Consider the following 22,997-nt stretch of genomic DNA (forward strand, 5'->3'; position numbering starts at 1 on the left):
TTATATCTGCAATAATATTTACTACCTCAGAACCGTCTGGTGTAGGGGATTTGGCCCTCCTTTCAGGATCCCTTTTGCGGAGACAAGTTTTTTCTGGTTGGCTTTTATATGGTTCTCTGGATGAACCGCTTGACAAACGAATCTTCCTATCAGCTTCTAGGCGCTTGTTCCTTTCCGATCTTTGATATTCCTCATTTTTATATTCTGTGACTGACTTTCCTTTTGTACTAACTATTCTTTTGTTATTGCTAACTGATGAGCTCAGTGGCTTAGAAATCAATGGTCTTGAATGAACAGAAGGCTTTTGTCGTTTGGTGTCAGTAGACTCCATTCGGTCACTTTTTCTTTTTGATCCTTAAAAATACAATTTAAAACAGCATATAAGAGTGTTTGGGTACTTGATCACCAAAGATTTACACATAATATACATCAAAGGAATAAAAAGCCTTATTTTAAAAATGTGTCATGAAATATTTTACTCCAAAGTTAGTCAAAAGAAAACACAGCTTTCAGATACTGGATTTAAATAAATAAATATATTTGAGATGTTTCACACATTTCAAGAAAAAATTACTCTTATTCATATGAAATTGGGTACAACACTTTATGATTGTACTTTTTGGTATTAACTGCCTCAAGGAACAAGTATAAAAGCAAAGTCACTTTAAGAAATTAAGTCTATTGTACAGTTAAAACAAAAATAATAGAAATCTTACCTTTTTTCTCGTTTTTATCTTGTTCACTCTCTGGATTATACAGTTCATCATCCTGTTCTGGTACTTCAGTCAAAATATCATCTAGAACGTTAAGTTCTCCATCTGCAAGCAAGAAAATTAGAAAGTGATACAGAAAAATTATCATTAAACATTTATTTATGAGTCCTTACTATGTTGAGGTTACAAAAATATAAAAACAACTCTCAAACAGCTTTTATTTCAGGATCAAGACACAAGAATAATTCCTATAAAACCATAAAAAGTAAAGGACATGATACAGAGCTGTTCTACAAAGCCAGGTGTAACATGCACCCCATGGGTATGAAAGGATATATACTAAGGTACAGAAAGAAAAGGCCAGATGTCTATATTTGTATCTCAACCTTTTATTTCTAATTTTTGTAACTGCTTTAAAATACAAACAATAAATTAGGAAATAGTTCTGTGTAACTTATAAACGTGATTATCAAAGTCTGTGTACTCCTCACAAGATACTTACTACCAAAGGAAATGTAACTTGTTACAGTGGAGGAATCTGGCAGACTCCAGCTTAACAAAATCATAAGTAATCGAAGTTAACATCACCAGTAGTGGATTAAATCAGTATCATAGACCTGCTGGTGTGCTGCTGCTATGAGAATATTTTGTAGTATTCTTATACAATATGAAATCTAAACCTGTACAGGAGGAAGCATCAAACAAACTCAAAATAAAAGGAATCCAAAAATGTCAGTGTGATGAAATACCAACACTAAGGAACAACTCCAGATTAAAGGGGACTAAATGACCTAATGGCACAAATACAGTACATGATCTGAGACTAACTGGGAAAACTAGTTAAATCCAAATAAGGTCTATAGAATATATAAGTATCAATGTTAATTCCCTGATTTTGATAGTACTACAATCAAGTCCTAATTTTTGATAGTACTACAATCAAAGTCCTAATTTTTAAGAAATACATAATTAAAGTATTTAGGGCAAAGAAACAGCATGTCTGCAACTGACAAATGGTTCAGCAAAAAAGTATGCCTGCATGCATATATACACACATTATACACTGAGAGAGAATATGAATTAGACCAATGTGGTAAAGTGTTAACATCTGTGGAATGTGGTTGAAAAGTTAAAAAAATTATACTATTCTTATAGCTATTCTATTTGAAATAATGTCAAAATAAAATTAAAATAAAAAATAGATGTGCTACACAATCAAAAACCTTTGAGGCTACTGTTATGGCCTATAAAAGTACAACCTGTTCAGACAAGGAAACTATTAACTATAATTGACATAGTCAGTGATCACAAAAACTTAGAATTCAGTTTTGTCACTGCATCCTCAGCCCCATCCTGTCTAAAAGTACAAAATACAACTTAGAAATACATGCTTAAACTGGTATTTTTTACAATACACTAAAGCTAATTTTAAATGTTTTGAACACTAAGTATTACAGTACCAAAAATATCTTTCCAAATGTAAGGTATGGCAAAGAAAAGTATAAAGGCATGAAAACATGAGATAGGACAATTAGACCTATGGCTCCAGCCAAAAAAGCAAAACCCACTCAGAAGTATAGCAAGCGTTATTAGTTTAAGGTCTATAAACAGGTCAGATGGGATTCAACTCTTCCACACAGGGACGGAAATCAGTGACTAAAAAGAACTAAAACAATTAACGTGGAAATAAGAAGGAAAGCAAGATTACATAGGATAGGGAAAAGGTAACATCTTCTGTATTTTGTGTCAGACACAGCTGCCATTTAAGAACACCTGGCAACTGATTTCTTTGAGTGATGAGTGCTTACCTGTACTTTACCATTTTCCTAAAATGGACATATACAATATGGATTGTTTTTATTTATTTTTTGAATCAAGATACACCAACCAAAAAGGCTTCTAACTCATCCTCTGGATTCATTTTTACTAGGGAGGAAACTCCTTCTGAAGATCTGAATGGTGGCAAACTCAATTTTTAGACTTTGTATTATAAACAACAACAAAAAATATATACTCCTACAAAAAAAAATCCATGTCTTGTAAATATTGAATGATTCTTGAGTTAAAGCTCTCCAGTCAGTTAAAAAAAAAGGGGGGGTTCAACAGATCTTAACAGAATCAAACTTGTAGAACCAAAAAGAAAAACTATAAAACTGTCACAACAAAATAGGCAACTAAGTAAATTAAGGTGCTATGCAAATCTTTTCATGAAATCACTGTATCAACAACCCAAAGATAGCTTGAACCATTCAAATAAAATTTTACTCTGTACTTGCTAAATCTAGAATCAAAGAATTGTGCAGATCAATTTAAATTTCAGACATGCCTGAATATTAATAGTGTCCCTATAAAAAAAGGTTTTTTTAAAAAAAAAGCCTTAATAATTGTATTAGTCAAATTCTGAGATTGGCTGCAGTGATAAGCATGTACAAATTTTTAAGACAACAAATATTAACCAATGCCTATTTTAACATTTTATCACTTTGATATATATAAACTATACATATCATATGAAACACCTAAGATATGTTTTATCATCCATTACTTTGCAGGTCAGGAAAGAGAAGCTGAGAAGTTCAAATTGGCCAAATTCACCTGCCTAAAAACAGATGGATATGAAACTAGAGTCCAGGCTTTCTAAATCTAAGGTTAAATTAGATTAAGAACATTAAAAGCACCTTTAACCAAAGTGTAAGAAAACAACAATGCAAAACATTATTAAAAAGCTGTGTACCTAGGAACAACTTCAAATTAGTGTGCCAGAAAGCTCTGCATTACCAACATTACAGCATCTTAAATTTATTTTAAGATCATAACATCCTCACTTAATGGTATACACATTTTCACACAAATTATAGTCCATGATCACCAAATAACCTAATTGTGGTTTTATCACAATACTGGCAAACTAAGATTATGGGACAGATTCTGCGTATCACTTGTTTTTGACACAAGAATGGTTTTTACAATTTTAAGGTTCTGTTAAAAAAAATAATAATGTGACAAACCCTTATGTGGTCCACAGCTTAAAATATTACTATCTATCTGACTCTTTACAGAAAGTTTGCCAAGCCATGATATAAATGACCACATTTTATATTACTTCTCTCCAACAATGAAACCACTTATATATTTACTGAAATATGATATACAGGACAAAGAGATTTAGATTTGGAAGCAAGAAAATCCAGGTCATCATATAAGAGTTAAGTCTCCTTGTGACAGTCCCAGTCTGAGATCCAGTTTCTACACCTTTCCTAAGAGGCATTTAGAAAAAAAAGATCAGTGTTTGGGGAAAGAAGAGGAGGGCAGTTATTTGAACCTCCTGATGAGTTTTTAACCTATAAGCCTTTCCCTATCACTATCAGATTCTAATAAAACCCTACCTACCACAAACCTTTGGTTAATGTCTAGAGTATATATTATAAAAAAATGTAGTCCAGAACACAAAAAATACTTTTTTCAGTAAGATAATTCTGATTATCTATTGCTTTATAATATGCTTCTCCAAAACTTGGTGGCTTAAAACCATGCAATTATCATTGTTGCTTATGGTTCTGGGGTTCAACTAGGGTCTCTCATATGGCTCCAATCAGATGGTGACTAGGCACAGAATCATCTGAAGGCTTGCTTATGCAATATGTCAGGCTGGCTCCCAGGCTGCGAAGACCCAAAATACAGCTGGGGCTTTAGAGCCTTTCTTTCTGTGGTCATGCTCTATCTACCATGGCAACTTCAGGATAGGCAGACCTTTTACATGGTGGTGTAGGGCTCTAAAAATGTACATCCCAACAGAGAAAGGGCCAGGCAGAAGCTCAGCAACACTATCACAGTATCACAGTCGTTTTTTCCAAGGTAATCACAAAGTAGTAACCAGGTTCAGAGGACACAGACTCCACTTACTGTTGGGAGAAATGTCAAATCCTTGGTAGATGTTTTTAATATCTACCTAGTTTTTTTAAAACTAAAATATTTTAATTGTAAATGTAAAGTGTCTTTTTAAAAAACAAAATCTAGGTTGAAAAGGTTAGTGTTAGTACTGTGTTACAAAGCTAACTTAATCTGCTTCCTCTGACCACATCTTTCATTGACTAAAAAAAGTACTTGTATATATTTTAATCTTCTCAATTTAGGATGAATTAATTATAAATAAAGATTATTTTAATATTCTCAGAAGTTAGTGCTGTTGAAGACTCATCAGTGGCCTATCTTTTTTGGAAAAAAATAATCAGCTCTTTAAGAGACAAAGGTAACATGCATTAGTTCTCGAGGGTGACTTTACCTTAATAGAAGTTTTAAATTACTCTCTTACCCTGAAATTTAACGTCATTGCTCAATATAGAGATATATTTTCAATTACTTCATAGCAGTTTGACAGTAGGACCCCAACCTAAGACTATTAACAGTAAAATGAACACAGGTTAGCAAATGCCAGGTTAAGAAGAGCTCTACAAACGTACAATCATGTAGTATAAAAGTTAACTCTAATGCAGCATTTCTATATGACAAAGCACTTCACACTGCAAGTCTATATAAGGAACTATACTCTTTTTAAGACCTTGAAAATTGTTTAAGACACCACAACAAAATGAATTTTTTTTACAATTTGTCCATGCAACAAACTACCTCAAATGAAACATAAAATGCTTCACTAAGCAATATTTCCATTTACAGCTAAAATTTACATCGATCCTAAAGTTTTATGAACTAATAGTCAATAGGATGAATGTGGCTCTTGATGCTTTGTTTTTGAAAACTGAAGATTTAATGTAAAAATACAGACCCTATTTTTTAAAAGACTATGTAATCATCAAGGGCCCAGAGTCTCACCTGAAAACAACCAGATGGAGCAGTCCTGATAGCCTTCTGTTAAGATGTGTTAAGGTTCTGCACGAGACAATCTGGGTTATACCTGGCAAATTACTGTATTTACTAATGCTGCCTGAACACAGACCATGCTTGCTCTTTAACTTAACTCACCATTATCTGTTGTATTACATAATCCAAGTACCATGTTGTTTGATCTTCCAAATTTTCAAGAGGATTCTCAAATTCAGATTTTTATTTAGAATTAGTCTGACTTTTAAATGTTGCCTCAATTAAAAAGAAAATAAAGCAGGCTACTGCTAGCTTGACTTTCTGTGTAATAAGTGCAATCAACTGAATGTTCTGCATCCACAGTCTGTGATGTATAGTGACTTCATTTTCAACACTGATGCAAGCTAGCACAATTGTAGTTGTCACTGCAAACTATTGGCAACCTGAGTTTTGAGATCCAGGGGTCTAACAAGGCAAAACAAGGAAATAAAAAGAATCATTGTTTTTAGATCCTGTTCAAAAACCAAGATATTAGAACAAGGTCTTCTTTTTGTTACCATGACTGTAAGATTTTTGTTTGTTTTCGACAAACATGGGAACTTGAAAATCTAACTGGCTTTCGAAATAGTTTAACTTTTAGGTTATGTATGTAGTAAGAATTCCAAAACGAAGCCCACACAACTGAAGTGACTTGACTAAAACCTCACAATTTTGAATCCCAACTTAGGGGTCTTTCGACTACACTAGAATGACACCTAAATCTTGAAATTCCTGGCCCAGAAACACCATAAACCTTAACTCCAGGATTATGAGTGTAGAAAAATCAACCTTTAACTGCCACACAAGCCTTTTTTTTCTTTTTAACCCAGGAAGCTTCTGAGTCAAGATACAAATTACTTTTTTTTTCAAGGTCCAGCATCAGACTATGACCTAGCATATTTAAAAGAAAACTGGGCAATTAAATATACTACACATTTTGTTTTCTGACACAGAACACCAAAGTCCATTATACTTTTTACTTTAATTCATTTAATAAAGTTTTAGTGCAGTTTGGCAGTAGAGCAGAATTTCCTAAAACCTCCCTTTCTGTTGTTACATTTTACATTAGACCAGATTTCAGTTACTTTTTGTCATTCAAAACTGTCAGTCCTCTAAATGAGGTGTTAAAGACTTGGATATACCACCTAACTTGCCTGTCTTCCAAAAAACATGAAATCGAAGTCTAATGAGACCATTCACAATTTTTATCCTATATCTATTACGGGAAAACGAATACACTGGAATATCAAACACACACTCTATGTTTTATAGAGCCCTAACTAAAGTGGACCAAGAAAGTCAATCTTATCCTAAAGACTTACTATAGTGAGGCCTACAGTACCAATATACAGCGTGTGTGTGTGTGTGTGTGTGTGTGTGTGTGTAACTGTGTGTACATATTTAAATGCAACTATCTATATAACTGAAACACTGTTAGCTTCCATTATCAATAGCAAATGTCACGTCACATAACTAGTCAATTATTAAGTTCAACCTTGGGCTAATGCTTTACTTGCAAATCATTTACTTAAGGCTCTGAGACACAATTACTGTACAGGGAAACTGGTATTCCAGGCCCTCATGGAGCTTCCAGCCTGGTAATGTGGAAAACATGTTACTTATGAAAAGTGGTAACTCATTATCCACATTTTGGATATACTGAATTTTTGTAACTGTTTTTCAGAGAGAACTTTTTAAGAGCTTAAGAAAATACAAGGTGTTTTTATTACAAAAGACGTGTATTTCCTCACACAGAAAAACAGCATTTAACATTATTGTCTTTCAAACATCTTTCAAATCCACTTTTGGAACAAATAATCACCACAGGACTCAGAGGGAGCTGGCTATCTGTCCAGTTATAGAGGTTTCAGCTCCTATTATGGGTATTACAGAAACATTATAGAAGTTAATGTCTGTTTATTACACAGATTAATGTGCAAAGCCCAATAATCCAAGGACTCTGTGACCAAAAAATTTTTTAACTGTTCCATTACTAAAAGTAAACTTCTGCAATGTAAACATTTCTTATCAAGATCTTATACCATTTATGGGATTGTTTAGGAAGACACCTATGGTTTTTGACATGCCTAAGATTCTTACAAGGCTTATCTTTATTATTCCCTAATGCTTCATACAAGGTAGTAACTGATGGCAATAAATATTTAGCTTCCTACTTTTCCTTGTTCAAGTATAAGAAAAGTTAAGTATTAATTCTAATTCTATTATTCTAGCTGTGACAATGATCAAGTAAGACACCCTGGGCTTCAGTTTCCTTATTTGCAAAGTGGGTTATTCTAGAAATCTTTCCATTACAAACTTAAATAACTAATTCCAGTAGATTTCCATTTGCTAGCCTTCCCAGTAAATTAGAAACCATCTTTGATCTGAACTATCAAGATAAACACTTACATTAGAAGTTTTAAAACAGAAGTGGTCAATTACGGAAATTAAGATTTTTTAAAAACTACACAAATGTGAGAGGCTTCAAAAGTTGGACAATTTATCCTAAGTACTGCGAAAAGGTAGCTTTACTACTTCCCAGAAAGAGTTATAAAGTGTTCATATTAGGATGGCATTTTCATTACTAAACCATTTCTAAAACAAAATTTTTAAAATACCACCTACTTTTCTTACTCAACGTACATTACTGTGTCTACTACTGAATTACAGCTATACTCAACAATGAATTCTTGAGTACTGAGTTTATGCATTTTGTATTTATTTCACAACTACCACCCACTCCCATACACACAGCTCATAGAGTACACTCTGACAATAAAACGTTGACTGATTCCTTATTAAAAATAATCTACTTTAATAATTGTGCTTACTAATTAAAAGTTTTTCTTCTTCACTACCACCATGCAATTCCATGTTCGCATTCCTTCCAGTTCCTCAAAAAAGGGGACGCTTTTTAAAGATTCGTTTAAGTAGTTCTACCCACCCCACTTCCCAAGCTATACTAGAGCAGTTTATTGAAGCATGAAGACTCTTCTTTCTCTTAGGGAAGAGACCACTGGCTTAATACAACTTGGACTCATTTAACAAATTCCCTCCCCAAATTAGCCACAGAGAAGAGTAGATCTGTTGAGATAACAAGGGAGCAGTAGTGCCATGTTTTAATCAACCAAAACTATCACGGCAATCTGAGGGTTGGAAAAGACCTCAGGGCAGCATCAGAAAGACCACTCCCCAGTCACACATTGATTCAAGATCTACCTTAACATCTCTAGAGCCTGGGAGGTCGGTATTTCAAAAGACATACATTCCGTTCTGGCAACATCCGTTGTTGCTATATTGCACTGTAATTTCATCCCTCCGACTCGCTATAAATTACACCCATTTGTTCCTGGTTGTACCCTCTGGGAGAAACGTTTCTTTGAGACTAGTCGTCAGGATTTTTTCTTGCCAGGCCTAATCATGTAATTACCCTTTCAAACATGTTTTCCAAAGTACTCGAGGAACCAAACCAGCAATTCTTGCCACTGTGCCTATTTTAACAGAACAGCCAGAAGTTACTTGTAGATATTTGTCGAGATTAACAATCCTCCTACACTACTACTTAAACACGCTCGTTTACTACATTACCCGCTTTGATAGTGGCGTTAAGGTTATTTAGAATACAGCCTAACAGAAAAGGTAGTTCTGAAAATACGCATTACATCCGCATGATCCTACCAGGAAATAAACTCCAGGGGCCTGCAACTCCTTACAGGCCTTCTCTCAGCCGCGCCCAGGACTGCTCAACGGACAGTGAAAAAGGAAATTAGGCAAATAAAAACCGTGGGCGAAAAGAAGTGTTAGGTCTTAAGGGGACAGAGGACGAAAGGGCAGGCCGTCTCGGTGAGGGGAACACCCCGCAGGGGGAAGGCACACCTCCCCGACCCCCATCCCTCAAAGACGCCCAAGCTCCATCGACCCACCGGAGCCCCGCCTGTCACCTTTCTTCGCACTAACCTTTCTCCTCCCGGCTGTCGGCCGCCATTGCTCCCCTCCGGTTTCTGCTGTTGGCGCCGCTGTTTCGTTGCGACTCGCGCGGGCGCCAAACGCGCGGCGGCGGCGGCGGCGGCGGCGGCGGCGGCGGCGGCGGCGGCGGCAGCAGTACCGGCACGTCAGGCAGTTCGTCGGCCGAGCTACGTGCTTCGCGCCTTGGCCTCTACAACTCACCTCGACTCACCCTTTTTCTCCCCTTTCTCCCTCTTCCCCTTCCCTTCCTTTACTCCGAAGGCCTCGGCCAGCCTCGGAGACAGGAGAGGGTTTACGAGGAAGGAAGGGAAACAGATGGCGACGGCGGATGGCGCTAAAATGGAGCCTGCTTCCTGCGTGAAACAATCCCGCTCCCGAAATGCCCTGCGCTGTTTACGCTTCGTTCCTCCCTGTGAACGTCACAATGCGGAGAGGGGCGGGGAACCGAGACGCGCGGGAGAACGTGACGTAACGTCAGCACGTCGCCCCTCTCCTCGCAGCCCGGATGTCCCTGGGATGAGCTTTATTCCCAGTAAATAGATTACCCTGGTAGTATTGTGGCACCCTGCTCAGGTTGGTACTCCGGGAGGTGCAGTTTTCTCACCTGAACCGGACCTTCCATCTTAAGGGGAAAGACGCTTCCTGGTGCTCCGCGGCACTCCTAATTCAGTGTTGAAAACCGGAAATTTATTTAGGATAAGTTTGGGCCTGCCCGTTTACAGCTACCACTTTGTACTCTGGGTGCTGCTGTATGTACTTTCTTAGTTGGTGTCAGATCACTTGTCACAAAAACCTACTAGTTTTGTGTTTAACTGTGAAAAGGGATTGTATTTTAATTTAAACATGTATTTTGATTTAAACATTTATTGAGGCCCTGGAGTACACAACTAATTTGAAGACAGTTAAGAAATTGAAACTACGGAAGTAACCAAAAATGTCTTAACATGTAATATGGTAAAATCTGCAAGGAAGCTTGTATAAAGTTCATTGTCTAAAGGAATGAAACCAATTTTTCTTTACTGCTGCATAACTTGAGTTTACAACTGTGGGTAAAATTGCAGTATTTCCAGAATCTCTTGCCTGGCCTTAGTATGTATCTCCACACCAATAGGTATTTCCAAGGGTTGGAGAGACGTAATCTATCTTCATATCAATAAGTAATTACTAGGGGTAGCGAGGGCATATCTGGACTAGAGAGGTTGGGTGGGGTCACTTTTTGCAGCAGCCAGGTAGCGAGAGACATGGGAGAGCAGAAGTGGACGACTGCTTGTAAGCTATGAATGAGTATCTCCCACTTCATTTCTCCCTTTGACTGATTTCGGTTTTAAAGGTAATTTGCCCAGGGCTTAGAGACAGATTTCCCCACCCCTTCTCACATCCCCCTGGAGTTACAACAATGGAAATTAATTTTGAAGGGGAAAAAAAGGCAATTTGGAAGTACTTTTACATTGTTACGTAGAAACAAACTAATGGCAAGCTCAGAGAAAGATAGTGTCTTGGTTCTTGATGGTCATTGTAACAAATTGAGACCAAACTGAAGGCAGTGGGAAGATTTTTAAGAATGGCCTGAAGGAAATAGAAGAAGAAGAAAATTCAGTAAATATAAAGCCCAGCTATGTATCAGATGCTTAGGAATCAAGTGTGAATACGACGATATTTCTGCCTTTAAAAATTTTTCACTGTAGCAGGGAAAAGACAACAAGAAATTGCTGTGTAAAAATAATAGCTAAAAATCATTTATTCTTAACTGTGTGCCGGATACTGTTCTTAACACTTGACCTACACAATCTGATTCCATCTTCCAAAAATCCAATTATATTACTAGCTCTATTTTACATAAAGGGAACGTGAAGTAATGTGAAATTAAAGTGCCCAAGATCATGAGTAGTAGTAACATGGCTCAAATCCAAGCAGCTTGGCTCCAGTGCCAACCACTTGATAATACTGCCTCATGCAGAGTACACTCGGTGTTATTTTAACCATTAGGGGTATGTCATTCAGACTTGGGGGAGGGGTACAAAGTAGAGTCAAGGAAAGCTTTGGAGAAAGCAAAATAAGGCCTTTTGAGATTAAAAGACTTTTAGCCTCGGTGCAGGGGGGAAAGGGAAGGGGTGGTGGGCAGAAGGATGGTTTTCATGTAAAAAAGGTCCTTGGTGGCAGAGCTGCCCATGGGTCAATACATGTTGATATTCAATGGTTAGGTAAAAAGACACTGAATCAAGAACAGTGTTATGTAATGTTCTATTCATTTATTAATTCAATCAATTACTAAATTCTTATTCAGTCCCAAATACTGTTACAGGCTCTGAGGTTAAAGATATATAGTATAGGATCTGGTTTCTCTCTTCAATAAGTTTGAGTTTAGATTTCTAGTTAAGGAGACAAGGCATAAATAAACAAATTAAAAATCATGATGAATTCTCTGAAAGAAACAAGAGGTTACTATGGCATGGTGTGAGGAGGGGATGTTTATGGAAAAACCAATAAAGGCCTCTAAGGAGATAAAGTTGAGACTGATCCTAGTAAAAGGTAGAGGTAAGAGTCTTCCAGAGAATAGCACATACATAGGTTCTGAGGGAGGAAGAGGTCGAGGATCTAAGTAGAACATCAGTGAGCTGGAACTCAGATAATGGGTGAGGGCAGGTGCTGAGATAATGTTTGACAGGCCATATATTAGGAGTAAGGGCTTAATCAGGACACAGCCTAAAACAAAAGTAGAACAAGATTTGCAGACAGAACTTCAGTGTTAAGCCCACTGGAGGATGGGAATGGAAAATACCATGGTCTTTTCATAATCTACACCTTTAAAATGTAAAACCAGGCCAATATAAACTCAAAGTGATCAACTCTCTTTAGAGGAAGACACAAAATCTAGAGTCTCTGAAACATATTTTTCACTACATTCAATATTAAATCAGGCCAGGGCTAGGTCATACAGCACAGTTTGTAAATGGGAGCCTGCTGACCTAAGACTTACTTTGAACCAGGACAGTATTTGTGTGCTTTTACTGAAGTTTACTACCTTTAATCAGGACGTTTTTTCCAATGGGACTTGGCCTCCACCACCCCTCTCAATGGCCTGGGAGGGTGTCTTGCCAGTGGGTTTGAGCCCTGGGCATGCTCTCTATGGATTCAATGAGACTGAAGAAATGACAATGGAATGTTCTTGGGGTGAAAGAGCTTATACACAACTTTATTCCCATGACAGCAGGTCAATCACTAGAATCCCATTGTGGATAAAGTGAAGGTTCCTATGGCCAGGATCCTCACCTGAACCTAAACTACTTGATGATGTAACTGGCCTGCTGTTAGACTACTGCTTCCACACCCATAGGTAATAAGCTATTATTAACTGAGTCACTATATAAAGAGCTCTGCCCAGTGCTGTGGGCGGAGACAGGGATGAAGGAGGATTACAGACCTGCAGACTGTTAGATGCAGACCTAATTCTACGGCTCAACCTATCACTGGGAGAACAAGCCAGATAATAAACCCTTTCACCCCAAGGATGTTCCATTTTCATTCCTCAGTCTCATTGAATCCATAGTGAACTTGCCTGGGTCTGAAACCCATTGGCAAGACAATGGGTGTGCTGGGTATCTCTGGTGCATTTCTACGCTCTCTACCCTGGTCTTCACCTTAGAAGCCTGATCCAAATAAACTGCCCAATTGGTTCCCATTCTTGGTTTTGGTTGAGTTCAGGCAATGGAAGGCAATGTGCAGGATATCTAAGAGTAGGAAGAGAATAAGGGTCGAACTGTTTATTTTCATAACTCCCTCCATTAGGGTTACTAGAGGTTGACCTTGCTATATCTGTGGTCCCAATTCCTAGCAGGCAACACTATCTAAACAGCTATCCTATCTAGGTTCTGGTAACCCTATCCTTCAGTTTCGCATTTTGGACTAGGGTAGTGCTGTAGACTGAATTGTATTTTCCCCAATCTCATATATTGAGACCCAAACTCCCAATGTGACTATATTTAAGAGATAGGGCTGTAGAACCCCAGGGCAGCCCTTGAATACCAGGCCATCATTGCTCCAGTATCAGTCTCAGTCTCTTCTTGTTTGTTGGAACTGTAACAGGAATCAAGGCCAGCAGAGCTGTGTGGGTTGGGGAGCAGGATTCTGGGAGCTCCATAAAATCAGTAGCAAGTGCTATGAAAGGCACAAGCCTAAAAAGGAAGGGGACCTGAAGTACCCAAACCCTCTCATGACCATCTTGGGACTAGCCCAGTGAAGAAGAAAAACCTAGCAACTAAGATACCCATAGAGTTAAATCTGTCAAGCAGTTGGACCCAGGGTTTGAACCCAGCTCAGACCTTCAGCTCTGAGGGTGCCCAGTTCTGGCAAGTCCAAGAGATGTGCCTGATGGTGCCCTACTTTCAGGTTCTTTAAAGAGTGCTGCTTTTGTTCCCTTCTCCCTCTTTGGGTACAAACTTAGTTCTCTGCAGCAGCTGGGACACATTTCTCCTTTACTTTCCTCTTCTTACCCTAAGAGAGCACATACAAGGTGGTAAGACCTGGTTTCTCAGGTGCTAGGGACAGCCAGGTCATTGCTTATATTCAAAAGGAGAGGAAGAGGCTGAAGGGATGCAGGAGGCTATGTGTTACTTACCCATTTCTGAATAAACATTTGTTATTCCTGAAGAAAGAATAGTCTCTTCAATAAATCATGCTCAGAAAACTGGATATCTATGTGCAAGAATGAAACTGGACCCCTATATCACACCATACACAAGAGTCAAGATTAAGGACTTGAAAGTAAGGCCTGAACCATAAAACTCCTAGAAGAAAACCTAAAAGGTAAGTTCCTTGACATTGGTCTTAACAATGATTTTTTGGATTTGGCAACAAAAGCAAAACCAAACAATTGGGCCTACATCAACTAAAAAAGCTGTTGTACAGCAAAAGGAACCATCTACAAAATAAGGTAACCTATGGAGTGGGAGAATCATACACCTGATAAGGGGCTAATATTTAAAATGCATAAAACCCTGTACAACGCAATAACAAAAATAACAAAACAATCTGATTAAAAATGGGCAAAGGGATTGAGTAGACATACAGATGACCAAAAGGCACATGAAAAGATTTTCAACATCACTAAATATTAGATGAATTAAAATATAAACCACAATGAGATAGCACCTGATACCAGTTTGAATAGTTACTATTGAAAAGACAAGAAATAACAAGTGTTGGAGAGGACGTAGAGAAAAGGGAAGCCTTGGGCACCTATTGCTGGGAATGTAAATTGGTGTAGCCACTAAGGCAAACAGTGTGGAGATTTCCCAGAAAACTGAAAAAAGGAATACCATTTGATCTAGCAATTTCACTTCTGGAAGTATATCTGAAAGAAACAAAAATACCAACTCAGAAAGATATCTGCACCAACATTTTATAGTATACAGATCTAATAGATAAAATGTAAATAGTCTTAAGAACATAGAAAATAAATTAAATTTTAGTTGAAGGAGTTAGGAAGTGGTAGTTTTGAAATTTATCACTTTTGTTTTTAATATGATATACTTTAACTTTGTGTAATCTAATTTTTAATAATCCCTGTGTTTAACAACTAGCTTGCAAAATTTCTGAAAATCTAACATTGGCTCTTATAAGGTATTATGAACCAGCTCCAATATACCACTGCCCTTAACTGCCCCTCATTAGCCATAGCTCCCAATAGCCATATTTGTATAATGTTACAGTATCTCCTGGCCACAGCTGTTTAGAGAGAAGTAGGAATAGCAGTAGATCCCAAGTCACTTCTCCAAGAATTTAGACTAGGACATCATTTTCTTTGTGTCTGAAGCTGTAACTAATATGAATATTTCAATCTTACCACTTTTTGACCATAATATGGACTAAGTAACAGAAAAGATTGATCTTCCAATAAAGAAGAAATGCAAAGGAAAAAGCTGAAATGAAAAAATAAAACACATCTTGGTTGTCTGACAGCCATCTGGTTTTCAGCTGCAGCTGTCCCTGAGGCCCAGGGGCATTATACTCTTGGTCTTGGACAGATAACCTTACCTCCTGTTAAATCAATCAAACCGGAAGGCCAATAGACTGAGGTGGCTTGAATGCTCTGGTTGCCTATGTAAGTGAGCCAAAAACCTAAGCCTGGAAATGCCTCAAGGTCACCAAATTGAAACCTAAGGACAACCAATCAAAAACATTCAACTAGGCTTTAAGCTATAGACAATGAAATAATTTTTTTTCTTTACTTCACACTTCCTCTGTATCAGCCTTTCCCTTGGCTCCTGACAGCAAAGTACCCCTAACACTTCTGGTTTGGTGCTCTCCCCTCTGAATCCATTTTTGCTTAAATTTTTAATTTAATTTAATTAAATTATCATTTAATTTATCATTTAATACTTTATCATTTAATGCTTATAATTTAATACTGGTGACAATGCAAAGTGGTACAGTCACTTTAGGAGGCAGTTTGGCAATTTCTTACCAAACTAAACATACTCTTACTATATGATCCAGCAGTTGCATTCCTTGGTGTTTATCCAAAGAAGTTGAGAATTTAAGTCCATACAAACACCTGCACATGGATGTTTATAGTAGCTCAATTCATAATGGCCCAAATTTGGAAGCAACCAAGATATCCCTCAGTAGGTAAATGGAAAATTAACTGTAGTACATACAGACAACAGAGTATTAAACAGAGCGATAAAGACATGACTATTAAACCTTGAAAAGATATGGAGGAAACAAATGCAAATTAGTAAGAAAAAGAAGGCAATCTGAAAAGGCTGTATATTGCATGATTCCATATATGACATTCAGTAAAAGAAAAGTATGGAGACAGTAAAAAGATCAGTGGTTGCCAGGAGTTGGAGGTGGGGTGAGGATGAATAGGTGCAGCACAGAGGACTTTTTAGGGCAGTGAAACCAGCATCACACAATAATGGCAGTTTCATGTCATTATATATTTGTTCAAACCCATAGAATGTTCAACACCAAGAGTGAACCATAATGCAAGCTATGGGTTTTGGGTGATTATGCATCAGTGTAGGTTCAGCTGTTGTAATAAATGTACCACTCTAGTGGGGGATGTTGCTAATGGAGGAGGCTATGCATGTGTGAGGGCAGGGGGTAAATGAGGAATCTCTGTACCTTCATCTCAATTTTTCTGTAAACCTAAAACTGATATAAAAAAGTCTTAAAAATACATCACTGGGAGACTTTTTACTTGGATATATGTTTGGATTTAAACTGTGTCAAGCTTTCTAAAGCAGGTTTCAGGCAAATTTTCCAGGAATATTTTAGAAATTTGTGGGCTAAATGGAACACTGATGTGCAGCCATTACTTTCATGCATGTGTGACTATGCATGCCTAGTAAGGACCTCAATACAAGCTGTGCTCCTGTAAATTAATGCTTCATCTACACTGACTCATTGACCAGAACAACCAGTTCGCATGCCAGTGCAAGCAGAGAAAGGTGTAATAAAAAAGGGAAAGAATGAAACGTATTTAAAAGCTGAGTAGTTAAATTTACACTTAGTTAATCATTGCATTTGTTTTTCAAGGGCTACCTAACCTTTTGAAGAAGAAAAAACAAAGCAGACCACAAACTGAAGGTTGGATAGATATGTGCAGTATTTCTGTTGGGTATCTAGTCTATTCCCCTTATCTCCATTTTAAGCCTTAATTTTATCCAAACAAGTAGCTGGATCTACCTTCCTTGCTTCCTTGCCCCTGCTTCCTTGTTTTTTTTTCCCCCACAAATATTTGTTGAATATCTCTTACCTGGTGAGCACTGCTCAAGTCAATAAATAAATAATGTGAACTTGATGCTGTTGATCTGGGGTTCTCAAGTTCAAGTCTTATGCTGTACATAAGATTCATAAGAAAAACTTATTGAAAAGGCAAATTCCTAATCTTAATCCTTGAGATCAGATTCATGGGTTTGTTATAATCTGGGAATCTGCTATTTTAATAGTATCTCAAGTGATTCAAGGGGATAACATGATTGGATTTGCATTTTAAAATGATAACTCTTATCAACTTGTATACATCCAGTAATTTGGTTTGTGGGAAGTCTCACCATACAAATTTTTCTCTCTTTTAAGAGTTTTGGATCCAGGCTCTCTGCTCTAACCCAGTGTAACCCCCAGGGTGAAAATCCCGGGGCAAAATACCTCTAAAACCGAAATCAGTCAAAGGGAGAAATAAAGTTAAGAAACCCTTTTATTTCTTACAAGCAGTCATCCCATCTCTCTCCTGACTGACTGCAGCAGAAGAGAAGAGAACTCCACCCAACTTCTCTGATCCAGATAAGCCCTTGCATGCCCTTTTGATTACCTATTGATATGTAGACTCCACCCCTTGGAGATACCCATTGATATGCAGATGTATCAAAGCCAGGTGAGAGATTCTGGAAATATTGCAATTTTACCCACACCCAGTTTCTGCCAGTTCAGAGCTATTGGTCAAATGAACCTCTTTCTACTTTGTGTCCTAATCTGTGAGGGTATGCGGGAATCAGAATACCTACCTCAGAGAGTCACTATGCCGGGTTAGCAAGTGAAGTATGTATGGTACCTGGCACATAGCAGTAAGTGTTCACAAATTGGAAGTTATTATTATTGTTTTTGCTGCTCTTGTTGTTATTGGTAGTAGTTTTAATAGGGCCTCATTTTTTTTAAAGGGAAGAAGAGTAGTACATAAAGGTTTGCCCACAATAAGTGGTCAGGCTCTAAGGGCATGGCTAGATAGGTGACTGCTTCAAAAGAAGAGTTCTGATTGCTTTTATTGTCTAGAAATAAGGCAGAAACTATTGTATTGTTATCAATCATTTTATTTTTTACTGTCCATGTATTTACTTATTAAATCCCTGTGTGGTATGTCCTATCATTATTGCTGCTCTGAAATTTTCTTCTCATTGCTTATTTTAAAAGAACTAAATGTAGCGCAGAGAAGTAAATAACATCCGTTCTTGACAAGCATCTAAAAGATGTCATTAACAGAGATAAGGAATATAGAAGAAGCATCTAGATTTTAAGGAAGATAAGTTCAGTTGTGGGTCAATTTCTTCACCATTTACAGATTTATACCTTTAGACATCTAGGCCTTATACTCTTAAATGTTAAAATTTAATTGTATGCATTATCTTGTTGAATCTTTAAAATAACCTTATGAGGAAGGTATTATTATATTACCCATTTTTAATGATGAATAAACTGAAACTTAGATTAACTTATTTGGCCAAACAAAATTATGTGGAAGAACTCAAACTTGAACCCAGAACTAGTGGATCTTAAATCTCATTTTAGCCTGTACAGCAAACTGCCTCCCAGACTATACAGTTCAGGGCTCTGAAGTAGGTATGGCATCTGGGAAGACTAAATTAAGTGGCATAGAAGACTCATACAGTTGGCACTCAACTCTATCAGTTTTAGAGCTAAATACTTTTCTAAAATCTTGAAGAGAAAAAGGGCATTTTCAGAAACTGTCTTGTAGGCCTTCTTCTGAATGACTGACCTTACCTTTGACCCACATTGCATATTTATCCTAAAGTTGTCCACAAACATATGCAGAACATGCTGGGGTATTCTCAGGTTTACAAAAGTGTTTTCAAATGGAAATGTGATGACTGAATAGCCTTGTGGTATGGAGAGAGGAAAACATCATTTAAAGTCAAAATTGTGTTTCTTCTGTCTGCTTTTAAAAAAGATAAACTGAGGCATATTAAACATTTAAAAATTTTATTTGAGCAAAAATCAATTCACATTGGGCAGTGGCAAACTGTAAGTAATTAGAAGTGCTCCACCTGTAAGATAAATTCTAGCCAAAATAAGCAGGCGACGAGAGGCAACAAAGGGCCAGGCAGTTTATTTGAGCGCAATTCCTGGGTGATGTTCCCCAGTCTGGCTATCACAGGCCGGGAAAGTCAAGCCCAGGAGGGGAGGTGGGGAGTTTTTAGGAGAAGAGAGAAGGGAGGGGGAAGTGGGCCACTCTAGGGGTAGGTGGGGAATTTTTATTGGCTCATGGTCGGGTTATGGACAGCCAGAGGTCTCCTCCATCCAGATGGAGGGGGTCTGCATCCTTTGTTTGTCGGCATGTCATGGGACTGGAAATCCAGGAAGAGCTGTTCCTACCTTCCCCATAAGGCACAGAGCTACTTGGCGCTGTCTCTGCTCCGCCTGCATTGTCCTTGCCCTTCTCACCCCAGTGCCTCCAGCCTTACACCACCCACAGGAGCTTGCAGAGAATTCTAAAGAGAAAAAGCTGAAGCAAAGCAAGGAATTATTGATTGGCTATAGCTTACAGGCTATTGCACTATTTGTGATTGAGTGTCCTTAGGTTTTGATTTGGTAATCTTGGGGCATTTATAGGTTTAGGTTTGAGTTTGCTTTTGGAGGCCACAGGGCATAATAAAGCCACCACAGTATAATGGCTTAATTAGTTTAACTTGGCTAAGGGAAGTGGTATAATTTCTATCAGAGGGGAAAGAAAGTTCTGTACTGTTCCCTTCCTCTCTTGTAAAGAATGATGACAATAAACAGAAGACACCAGATTAACTGTTCAGAAAAAATCTGAAGCCAAACTCCCACCCTCTCTCTTTCCCAAGAATTAGCTAAACATTGAAACAAGGAAGAATACAGGACTTCTCCCATTTCTGTGGGTTTGAGACAAACATTTTTGCATATTAAAGGACAGGTTACTCACTCTACTTGATAGTGGATTACACCTGAGAGCAAATGTCTTGAGGGAAATTGGGTAGTACAGCAAGAGAATTGTGACTAAGTAGAGAAGCAGAGGAAATCTTTTTAGTTAAAAAATAAATTTCAAACATTTTAATGAGTTAAAAAAAATCAGTTTTTAATTTTCCTTACAACCACAGCTGAACTACTCGAATATGTTTATTCTAAAAGACAGAGGGCCTTTAAGAAAAGTTTTTGGTATAATTGGTAAGTTATAAATAAGTGAAAAATTAATTGAGCTAAAAAAAAAGTTATGTAATTTATTCATTAAATATTAATTTTTGAAGTGTGATTTTAAAACTGATGTGTCATATCCCATTGTATAGATGACATTCAATTGCTGACCATTCTATGTAGTTTAAGCAGAAAGGAATTTATTTTTGAGTACAGGATGGCTTAAACTCTAGAACTGCAGATCCTAAGCAAGCTTCTGGGGACAAGCTCTACTTGTCAGAATCTGGTCAGTGAAACTGTGCTCCAAGGGCAGCCCTTCCACTAGTAGGTTAAACAAGGGAGAGGCTGCAGCCAGCGCAACAATGCAAACTGACAGGGTTCATAGCACTGAAAAAACAACTGCTGCTGCCAATGCCAGGTGCAGGCATCTGGAGTCCATGGATCCTGTGTCTCTGACTGGTGGATCCTGAACCCATTGGCAACTCTTACAGTGAGGATGTCTGGGAAATGTAGTTTTTACTTTCCAACCTCACAGGCACAGAACGAGTATTAGAAGGAAACTGGTGTGGCAGTAGAGCCCTGTGTTACAATATACTTACACATTATTGAATGTCAAATTTTTAGGTTGTTACATATTTTTCTTCATGACAAATAAGCTAAATAAATTCCTAGAAGTGGAATCACTAAGCCAAACAGTTTGAACACTTTTCAAGTTTTTTATAATTATTACAAAATTGCCTTCTTGAAAACTTACACCAATTTATATTCTCTTCAGCCACCCTTGTTCCATATTGTTAATCATGTGTAACTCCAAGGGGAAAATATTTTCCCAGCTCAAGGCAAACTACTTTTGATACCAAAATCAGACAAAGGGAGAAATAAAGTGGGAGAAACTTGTTTATTGCTTACAAGCAGTCATCCACTTCTGTTTGCCCATGTCTCATGACCTGGTTGCAAAAAAGGAACCCCACTCAATTATGCTCTGGCTCGACCTTGTAGTTACCTACTGATATGGAGATGTACCAAGGCCAGGCAAGAGATTCTGGAAATATTGTAATTTTACCCACATTCCACCCCTCCAGAAACCTTGCCTCACAATCTACTCTTTCCCCATGTTCTGCAATGGCCCCTGTGCAAGAAAACTGGACAATTGTAACCAGACTAATAAAATACAATAACAACAGCAATAAAATCATGATAATCCTCAAGCTGGAGGATCCAGCTATGTTCAAAGTCTTATGCAGATTAATTCCGTAGCTCACCCATGCCACAAGTAGTCAGTAGCCGAACGGATAGGGAGTTCAAAGCAATCATCATGTGGCAGTTGCAGCCAGGGGGTGGGTCCAGGCCACAGGGAATGTAGAAGGAAACAACCTTAAGGGCAATAGATACATGTTTTAATGACACCAGCATAGGCAAATCTTGTCCAAAAGGTAGGATGCATGCAAGAGAGTGATCCTGTGATAGGACAGTGGCAGGAATGGGATCTCGTCCTGGTCTAGTATACCAGACTTTCACCCCCTTCCCTATGGGAGTTACAGATGGGCCAATATAGAGCTATGGAGGTATATGCACTGGCCATAAATATGAAACAAAACTTCCCCATAAGATGCTCTTACCTCCTGAACATTTTGGGTATGATTTTTGGGAGCCACTCTGCTGTTACGCCAGGAACACACAGCAGGCCAACTTCCAGCCCTTTTCCCCAAGGTGCCATAAGGGTCAGCTATCGCTGGTCTATGTGTTTAAATGTCCAGGGCCACGTCTACTCAACAGAGTCTCCAGGGTTTAATGCAGTTGGGGCTGGCAGCAGGATGTTGCTCTGCTGCCCATATCCTGGCTTCAATAATGCCTCTTTGGTTTGCACATACAGCTGTATAGGAGAGGCATCAATGTGTGTTCACATATCCACAGGGCTCAAGTCTCCTTTTCCAGGCTTCTCATTCAAATGCTAACACTGTCCATAAGCAAATGGACCAGCCCCACAAACTATTGATGTATAACTTCAGGCCAAATTTCAACAAACCATTATACCTCTCTATCATGCCTGCTCCAGTAGGGTTATATGGTACAGAAACTTCCACTTTATTCCTAATTGCTGCACGCATTCTTGTAAAGCATATCCAGTAATGTGGGTGCCTTGTTTGATCTTAATCACCTGTGGGTGGCCATAGTCTGCAAAGAGATGCTCCAGGCCACTTTTTGTGGTTTGCTGATCTGCATGACATGCAGAAAAAGCAACCAATAGTCCAGTAGTTGTGTCCACACAATTTATTGCATGCTAATATCCTTCTGATATGTGCAGAAGCCCAATATAGTCTATCTGCCACCTGACAAGGGGTATCAGGCCCTTTACTATTGTCCCATGTTGCTGCAGGACTTGGTCTAAGTCCCTCTTAGAGTACACAAGGCACTTCTTCCAGGCTCTGCTGACTTCTTCAAAGGTCAACAGCAAGCCCCACTCATGGGCTACAGCCCACATTGTCTTTTGCCCCACTAGCAACAAATGCTGATGTAACTATTGGGATACATCAGAGACAAGCTTTCCTTCTAGCCCATACACTTGGT

At 38.2% G+C, this 22,997-nt stretch overlaps 1 protein-coding gene across 7 annotated transcripts in view; it reads right to left on the minus strand.

The window, feature by feature from the left end:
* YTHDC1 (YTH N6-methyladenosine RNA binding protein C1) overlaps nucleotides 1-9,921 on the minus strand; it is a 31,489-nt gene extending 21,568 nt beyond the window's left edge. For 5 of the 7 annotated variants that reach the window (XM_057502290.1, XM_057502286.1, XM_057502291.1 and 2 more), the window contains exons 1-4: nucleotides 9,651-9,921; nucleotides 9,528-9,620; nucleotides 717-818; nucleotides 26-354 (exon numbers count right to left, since the gene is read on the minus strand). In XM_057502290.1, the coding sequence (XP_057358273.1) occupies nucleotides 26-354; nucleotides 717-818; nucleotides 9,528-9,555 (459 nt within the window). In that variant the 5' untranslated portion in view covers nucleotides 9,556-9,620; nucleotides 9,651-9,921. Of the gene's footprint in view, nucleotides 1-25; nucleotides 355-716; nucleotides 819-9,527 lie in introns of all 7 variants that reach the window. The other 2 variants (XM_057502287.1, XM_036918134.2) reach the window with 2 other exon arrangements.
* Between the last annotated feature and the right edge of the window lie 13,076 nt (nucleotides 9,922-22,997).

The sequence above is a fragment of the Manis pentadactyla genome, chromosome 5 (genome assembly GCF_030020395.1).
Source record: "Manis pentadactyla isolate mManPen7 chromosome 5, mManPen7.hap1, whole genome shotgun sequence".
In the NCBI taxonomy this organism is placed as follows: Eukaryota; Metazoa; Chordata; class Mammalia; order Pholidota; family Manidae; genus Manis; species Manis pentadactyla.